The following is an 8,486-nucleotide window of genomic DNA, read 5'->3' on the forward strand; positions in this document are numbered from 1 at the left end:
CATACAGGGCATTAATTTAACTTATTCGACACGGAAATACTTGTTCACATTCATAAAATAAACACATCGTGATTACCATATTGCCCCCACCCTTTCTCTGGTCAGAATGAATAGCAGATAGTGAAGTAGGTACGTAGGTCCTGATCTCCTGAGACTTGAGAGGGGATCGGACAACCAACCGTTTTTTGAGGCCAAAAAAAATGAGTGGAACACCGAGCGGTAATGTGAGGGCACAGTTCGTTGTAGTCCACGGCGCAGGGCATGGGGCGTGGTGCTGGTACAAGATCCGATCTTTAATGGAGACGTCAGGGCACCAGATGACGTGCCTGGATCTTAAAGGCGCAGGAATTGATCCATCAGATCCCAATACCATCTTCTCTTTGGAAGACTATCATCAACCTCTTGCTACCTTCTTATCCAACTTGCCACAAAATCAAAAGGTACATACATAATGCATGTAGCGTGTTCCGAATTGCTAGTAATAATAAGTTTTGGACCGTGCGTTTGCTGACCGGTTAGGCAGGCAGGCTCCATAGAAATTAATTTTGTGACAGCAAACAATAGGAAGAAATAGAGATAGATTGATAAAGAGGTGTTTGGTTGCAATATATTTAGGTAATATTGGTGGGACATAGTTCGGGAGGTGTGAGCCTGACGGACGCAATACACAGGTTCCCTCACAAAATTCACATGGCCATCTACGTTGCAGCCAACATGTTGAAGCATGGTTTCTCCACGGATCAAGATCGCAAAGATGTAAACATTTCTTCTTCTTCTTACTATAATATTGCTTATTATAGATGTACGTTACAATATTGGCAATTATAACTACTTTAAACATTTTTCTTATATTTTCAACTAACTAAGCTTGCTGCTTGCCCCACCCGGCCCCCATGATGAGACAATTAATTAATGGATGCTTTTCATTCTTCAGTTGATCTAGAATCAGCCAATTTCAAGTTAAGCTTTAAGAAAAAAAATGTAAAGTTAAAGCAGATCGAGATGGCTAACTATTTTCCATTAATTTGTATTAATATATGCAGGCTGAGCCAGACTTATCTAGTTTTGGGAATGTTAGTGAGATAGAATATGGGATGGGCCCTGATGAGCCTCCTACAAGTGTCAAAATAAAGGAGCAGTTTCAACGCCAAATACTGTATAATATGAGCCCTAAAGAGGTAATCAGTTTTTCCTGTTTATTATAATTAAGCTCCTATATAGCTTTTACATTATTCTCCCCAACCCTCCTCCCTTAATATTGAGTGATGGTAAAAAGTAGGTAGCTTTTGATGCTCTCATGCGCCAAACGCAGTTACATACATATATATACATGGACCACTCACTAACTATATAAACGTGCTATATTTTTTAAGATGTGTATATACAGTGTGGGAGAAGAGAAATGCTAGCTACGAGTACTTCCACATTTACACCATAATGTGACAGTTCCACGTTAAGCGAATAGGCTTTTAAGGTTTAGGATACACACAAAGAGAGATATGAATAGTCAATTGGCGTAGGGTTCTTTGAAATTGTTAAATATATTAGAGAGCGGAAGAAGTAGAGAGAGAAGAGAGAGCGAAAACATGTAAGGACTACATTGTATTAAGTAGTATATGATGAAGGACAACAGAGACCTCTATTTATAGAGAAGCTATAAGTGATAAGCAAGGAATCCTAGACTAATTAAAATAGGGAATAAATCCTAATAGAAAAGACAATAAACCTTATAGAATAATATAAAATATTATAACAGAAATTTCTGTCAGATCAAGGAGCAAGCGTATGGGTATAAATGTGGGAGTATTCCTAACATTTCTCTTTTATAATTGTACTAGTGTCCAAACTAAGGTAAATTTGTGTCTCATGAAATTTATTGCTGTAAGAGAACAGGACGCCATCTTAGCATCAATGCTGATTCGACCAGCACCAGTGAGACCATTAAGAGGAGCTCGTTTCGTAGGAGGACCAGATGCTGACAGAGTGCCGCGTGTATACATCAAGACAATGCATGATCGAGTTTTGAAGCTTGAGCAACAAGATGCGATGATCAAAAGGTGGCCGCCATTCAAAGTCTTTGTTTTAGAGAGCGATCACAGCCCCTTTTTCTCCACCCCATCTTTGCTCTTTGGCTTTCTACTTGAAGCAGCAGCTTCCGTCGAATGTATTTAAATTTGCTTTTTTCACATTTTCTGACCCATTGGAATGTATGAGCATCAATCTATAAATAATGCCAGACGATTTTCTTATTTTATTTTAAGGGTCTCAAATTCTCAATCAACCAATAAATAGAATGATCCACAAACCCCAGCCTTTTCGACCAGTTCAACCACGTTGGGTTGAAAGGTGGGAAAATTACACAAATGTCCAAAACTAGCTGCACAACAAGGCGATGCAATCACAATGCTCACCTCTTAATATCCGACCGTAATGTCCAAAACTAGCTGTTTCAGCATGTCTGCCAAAGTACACTTTTGTGTCTGTGTCTGTGTCTTCTTGTTCTCGGTTTTGTCATAAAATTGCTCCATATATTCTCAGGATATACTGAAAAAGCAACAAAAAAAATTCCTTATTTCTAAGCCCCTATCTTTTGTTACTTATCCTCGTATTATTATTATAGCCATCTATAAAAACCCATCAAGGTTGTTGCAAGTGCTTCAGTGCAAGAATCTTCTCTCAAGTTTAACAAGAAAAAATTTCACTAGGCAGAGACGATTTCTCCCAAGGGATGGAGGATTACAGGAGCATTTGTGGCAGGGCCGGGTTTCTTTGCTTCTTTCTGGGGATTTTCCTCCTAATTGGCAACGCCAAAGCTTCTGAAAGTAACTTCCCTCTTTCAATTTCATTTTTACAATTTGGAGCAGAGGAAGCCATGTTTGTGTTATATAATGGATAGTTTGTGAACAAGGGCTAATGACTTTGTACTGGCTGTCTGCTTTCAGATAAAACAAACCCCCGAGCAAATGTTAATCTAGGCCCAATTCAGGGGTGGAGAAGCGCTTACTACTGCTTGTGGAATGTAAGCCATCTCTTACATGTTCAGTCACTTCCAAGTATAACTAGCACATTTTTAATACAATTTGCAAACTTTCAAAGCTAGAATATTCATTTTAAAGTTCAAGCTCAATTTTTTTTTTTTTTTTTTTTTTTTTTTTTGTTGTTGGTGTGATTGTGTTTAATTAGATATCCCAGCAATGTTCAGACAAGGACGTTCTGAAAGAAAAAGGGGTGGTCAACGTTCTTGCGAGCGAGGTGGAAGCGTATTGCAAGCCAGAAGGGTGCCGCGACCACACCCTTGCTGTGCTCAAATGCATCTATGATGTGAAAAGAGACTTTTGGTTTGCAAATAATGCCACTGTAAAGGTCCTCAATGAAACCATTATCAACGGATGCGCTAAATCTCAAGGTACAATTTCATGTGCTCTTCCTCTTCCAACTTGAGTTTTGGTTTTGGTTTTGGTTTTGTTGGTTTTCTTGTCATGCTATGATTTTTTTTCAATCGACATACTCTGAGAAATACTTGGGTGCTTCAACTGCAGCTTTTTCTACGCTTAATTACACCAGTACAAAAAAGGAGTACTAGAAAGCATACATGTCATTTATTTCAACATTAGTCTTCATAGCCATCTTCAACCTGTAGAACTCCACTATATGAGGGGCAGCAGGGGTGTATTTACTGAAGAAATAAATTCTGCTTCCAAACAAGGATATTTGTAATCCAATAATATGAGCAATATGAAAATTAGTTTATCAGCATTCGAAAGAACTTTTATCATGTCTCAATAGAACATAACATATTTTATTTCAAATGATTCATAAAAAGCTGACCAACTATATCATTGCCCAAGCTCAACCATATTGGCATACAACTTTAAACAGCATAACCATTGAGACCACTATAAGTAAATTGGGAATTGTCACTCAATATCCCATAGGTGTACATCGATGCAATTGGCAAAAAGAAATTGATTCATTGCAAAGAAATGAGGTAAGAGAACCCAATGGCACATGCATGGGAGAGAGAGAGAGAGAGAAAGAGGGCGGCATAAAATTATCATGTGAAAGGGTTGCAGTCTCCAGAATCCAAGCAAAACATTCAAACCATAAATGGTAGAACTATATTATCAAGCAGTAAAATAACAAAAAGATACAATTATTGACTTCTACTTAAAACAAGGGTAGATTGGTAAATAGACACAAACTCAAAACTCATTGTTCACGAACAACTCAACCATGTGTCGCTAGCTAGCAAAAGGGCAGCAGGGCAGATCATGTTCCTGCAGTCCTACGGCCAACACGAGCAACAAAACCAGCTTTAATTGGAGCAACTGATCGTCCAGAACCACACTGCAAAATAAAAAGATCAAAAGAAGAAAATAAATAAGAGTATAATATAGTCTTTAGAGGAAAAAAAAAAAAAAAAAAAAACCCCGAAAAAAATAAATCAAAACCCCCCACAAGCGTGATAGAAGCCAACACAATCTTAAATTTAACAGTTTATGTGCTTTTCTAAAAGCCTCCACATAAAAGTAGTTGGTAGTAAGAAAATAAAAGGTAAGAGTCTTCTTCACTTCTACAAAATAATCATAACAATAAAAAACAGAGACAACTATAGTTGTCAAATAGTTAAATTAATGCCATCAGTGAGTAGTAAGCCATGTCTGCGGGTGGAGAACAAATGTATAAAAAGTTACCTTCTCACATCGGAGAAAGAAGAGACGATTCTCCTTCGAAAGTATAGTGTCTGGACTTTTGCACCCAATGCAAATGACATACTCGTCTGAAAAGATGAATAGCCATCAACAAGAATTCAATCAGTATATACAATAGTCAAGAGGAGCATCACATGAAGCACTCAACCACAAAATATTCAACAGCTAGCCCAAGCTGCTTAGCATTTAGACAAAGGATATTGGTTGAGGTCATAAACTAAAAGCACTCAGTTAAACCAAATCATTTCAAGTGCTCCCACACAAAACCAGAGTACTGGCAATTTCCAGAAAAGAATGGTATTGCCTGACATACAGATCCTTCCCCTTTCGTCAAGAAAAGATGGGAGGAGTGAGTGCCTGTTTCCATGGAACACAACAAGCTGATGCATAAAGGCCAAACTAGATCAACTCATTTTTTTTAGACTCATTGCAATCCACATAAAATACCAACCTAGTAGGCAGCAAAAGGAATACTTTCCAGTTTCAATTAACGGTTACATCAACTGTTTATAACAGAGAAAATTAAACAAGATACTTACTAATATAACGGCGCAGGATTCCTTCAAAATTCTTAGGCGCAAATCTTCCTTTCACGACTAGTCTTTGCTGCCCATCAAGTGACCCACTTGTCCCCAGTTCAGCCAGCAAGAATGCCATCACATGGTCTGGCTGCCGATGCATCCTTTTTTTTAAAAAAGGAAAAATGCAGAGAGTTAAAAGTCAAAATTATTTATAAAAAAAAAAAAAAAAAAATGCATTAGGAAACAACACTAGTACACTACTAAAGAATATCTCAGTTGATAAACTCAAGCCCAAATCTAGGTAAAGCAATTATTACCACCAGAAAAATAAACTAAAATAACCAAAAAATAGTTATTATGCATGCTTGGCACAGTAAAAAAATATATACATAGAAATTACAGTAGGGTCTATTTCCAGAACATAACCTTCAAATACAATGGCACACAAAAATAAACATTAATGAAAACAGAATTAAAGATATCATTAGGAAAATGTATAAGGTAAAGCTTTGAATGCAATCAACAAGAAGCATACAATTCAAAAAAAATGCGGAAAATCTGTAACAAGTTATTAAGAGTTCACAATATAGGGAGAAAAAATGAGCATAAAGAGCAGAAGAAAAGAGCATACGTCTTGCAGAGATCCATGAAGTTCACAAAAACAGTTTTCTTTGTGCCCTCACGAAGAACTTGTGGAGGCCTCATAACAGTCCTACGCCTATCTCCTGCCAGTTCTGGATTATTCTCCCGAAGAATGTTAAACACCCTACCAAGAAGCTGCAGACAATATCAGATAAAAAAATCATTACTAACAACACACATGATAGTACGAAACATGGACTCAACATCATCTGCAAGCTAGTGGAGAGACAATTATCACATATCAGTAGGCTGAGATGAATTACTGATTCACACACATCCTGCTAAACAGACCCTTTCATCTTCTAGATCTACAGTGTCTGGGGTGACAACAACCATAGTTGTGATAAATGTAAGCATTGGTAGCATTAGAGCAAATAGATATAAAACCGAAAAACTGGTGGCGCCTTCTTGTGATAGGAGAGCAAAGCAACCCCTATGGAAAAATGAAAAGAATAGTAGTAAGAGACTTTTAGCTTCAATAAATAGAGTTTTCTCAAGCAACAGCAGGCTGAGTCCAAAAGGTGGCAACCAGAAGACAGACATGCCATAACAAAACTTCAGTACCATTGGGTTACGGCAGTCCTAAGGACACAAGTGACATCTCAAATCATCCATAAACTAGTGGCAAGATATTCTGATGTGCCACCGACAAAAACTAAGAAGATACAGAGCTCCTTACACCCTGCTTCTACCCAACACAAGGTAAGCATGTGATATAAATCCCAAGTACAAACCTCAAAAACAAATAATGATTTAAAATAGTCTGATGGGGAAAATATGCCCTTATATCATTGAGGCATCTATAAAATTAACAAATAAAATAAATGAAACATTCACTGCATATAACAATCAGAATATATAACTAAGAATAATCTGAACTTCAAAAGGGAGCTCAAGCAAATAATTTACCTCCTCATATTCATAATCACGGTCACTTCCTTCCCAAGGAAAACGTGACTGTGGCACAGTTCCTTCTCCTTCTTCATCTACACCAGCATGATCTGAAAGGGAGAGAACATAAATCTCTACAGTTCTAATGCACTGTTCAAAGAAAATTAAAAAATCACACATGCAACATATTACCATCTAAATCTTCCCCCACTTCTCCACTCTCTTCGTTCAAGGAACTGGTGTCAACCTACAATCACACCATCAAAAGTTATTGCTGATGACAACATATAAATACACACATACACACAATCTCAGACACATTCATATTTGATTAATTGTAGATATCATGACTACTTACTGCCTTCTTCTTCTTCTTTTTCAGACCAGAGAAAGTACTTTCAAGTCCATCAGAAACTGCAAGTGAGAAAAATAGTAAGCCTCTTGCTATGCATGCACGTAATGGCATAGCTACATGAGATTAAAGAAAACACCACATCAAAAAATCAACGCATTCAGTTTAGATACCTGACAAGTTCTCCGTCTGCTCAGTCACCTTTTCCACAGAATCATCAGCAGGATCCTGAATTACAACCTTCTTCTTCTTCTTCTTTTTAGTAGGATCAAATGGGGCAATCTGCAATCCATCAATTCATTGAGAAATAGAATCTGACACAGTATCCAAGGAAAAAAACAACTTAGCAATACAAACTACCAATCAACTGCAGCACTATTGTCTAAGGAGAAGGCAGACAACAACTTGGGGTTTCTCCAACATATCAATAAACCCCACAAGAGGTTTCCCAAATAAGGTGTGTACAAATATCCTTAGGCACTTTTTTGGACATGTGACTATTAACAAACTTGATCTCAACTAAACAGCAGCATTACATAAAAACACATGGTCTCAGAATTTACATACTCCATCAGTTCAAGATCCTATAAGTTGCACTAACCAGACACCACCTTTCATCACCTAAAAAGTTTGTTTAACCAATAGTCTAACTCCTATACCATAAACCAAAATGGTGGAAATAAATGAACAGACTTACATCTGCCACGTCTTCCTTCACATCATTGGGAACATCGTCTGCCATGATTGCTATAAAGCAAAGTAAACCTGAATTAGTGGATTACACCCAAAAATAAATGGAGGAGGAGGAGGAGGAAGAGAGACAAACACATAGGCAGAATGCCCATAATTCAAGATGCCACAAAATTGAGACGAACTCATTTCCTACTGTATCATCCAAATCCGGGAATTCATTTATCGAAAACAAAAAATATCACCAATATATGTACATATTTATGAAACTAAAAAGATAATCATAATATTGCCGAACATCGACTGGGCATTCACATATCAAAAACAGAAAAAAAATAAATGAAAAAGTTTACCAGTATTTCCCTGCGTTGTGCTATGCTAAACCCTAATCTCTCCGCTCCTGATGAAGAATGTGCCTTGCGTTGCTCAACTGGTTCTATGGCTATGAAATCTGGATGCCCTTTAAAGCTACCTTTGGGCCGTTCAACACCAGCCCGAAACACTGGCGGGTGAATTTTGGAATTTGGGCCCACTCATCTTTTGGACCAGACTTCGAATACAATTTTTGGACCTGGCACCTTATTGGGCTTCCTCTAAGAAGTTGCAAGTCCCATGCTAAATTGTGGTCACTTATTGGAGAGCGTAAGAGAATTCATACTCGACTAGCCAAATGTTATT

General features: G+C 37.5%; 3 protein-coding genes across 3 annotated transcripts; 2 read left to right on the top strand and 1 right to left on the bottom strand.

The window, feature by feature from the left end:
- The first annotated feature begins 94 nt into the window (after positions 1–94).
- On the top strand, positions 95–2,243 carry LOC132162752 (methylesterase 17). The gene is made up of 4 exons (XM_059572981.2): positions 95–440; positions 616–756; positions 1,044–1,178; positions 1,894–2,243. Exons 1-4 carry the CDS (start codon positions 201–203, stop codon positions 2,170–2,172), a joined length of 795 nt encoding a protein of 264 aa, XP_059428964.2. The 5' UTR covers positions 95–200; the 3' UTR covers positions 2,173–2,243.
- Positions 2,244–2,728: 485 nt separating this feature from the next.
- On the top strand, positions 2,729–3,623 carry LOC148584293 (uncharacterized). Its single transcript, XM_088518900.1, has 4 exons — positions 2,729–2,822; positions 2,943–3,019; positions 3,184–3,406; positions 3,540–3,623. Exons 1-4 carry the CDS (start codon positions 2,729–2,731, stop codon positions 3,581–3,583), a joined length of 438 nt encoding a protein of 145 aa, XP_088375026.1. The 3' UTR covers positions 3,584–3,623.
- Positions 3,624–4,026: 403 nt separating this feature from the next.
- LOC132162751 (eukaryotic translation initiation factor 2 subunit beta) lies at positions 4,027–8,240 on the bottom strand. The gene is made up of 10 exons (XM_059572980.2): positions 8,162–8,240; positions 7,816–7,865; positions 7,292–7,400; positions 7,125–7,180; positions 6,959–7,013; positions 6,785–6,876; positions 5,865–6,010; positions 5,252–5,394; positions 4,695–4,780; positions 4,027–4,347 (listed from the first exon to the last, which is right to left on the bottom strand). Exons 2-10 carry the CDS (start codon positions 7,858–7,860, stop codon positions 4,270–4,272), a joined length of 810 nt encoding a protein of 269 aa, XP_059428963.1. The 5' UTR covers positions 7,861–7,865; positions 8,162–8,240; the 3' UTR covers positions 4,027–4,269.
- Between the last annotated feature and the right edge of the window lie 246 nt (positions 8,241–8,486).

This window comes from Corylus avellana, chromosome 8, assembly GCF_965113065.1.
Source record: "Corylus avellana chromosome 8, dhCorAvel1.hap1.2, whole genome shotgun sequence".
NCBI lineage: Eukaryota > Viridiplantae > Streptophyta > Magnoliopsida > Fagales > Betulaceae > Corylus > Corylus avellana.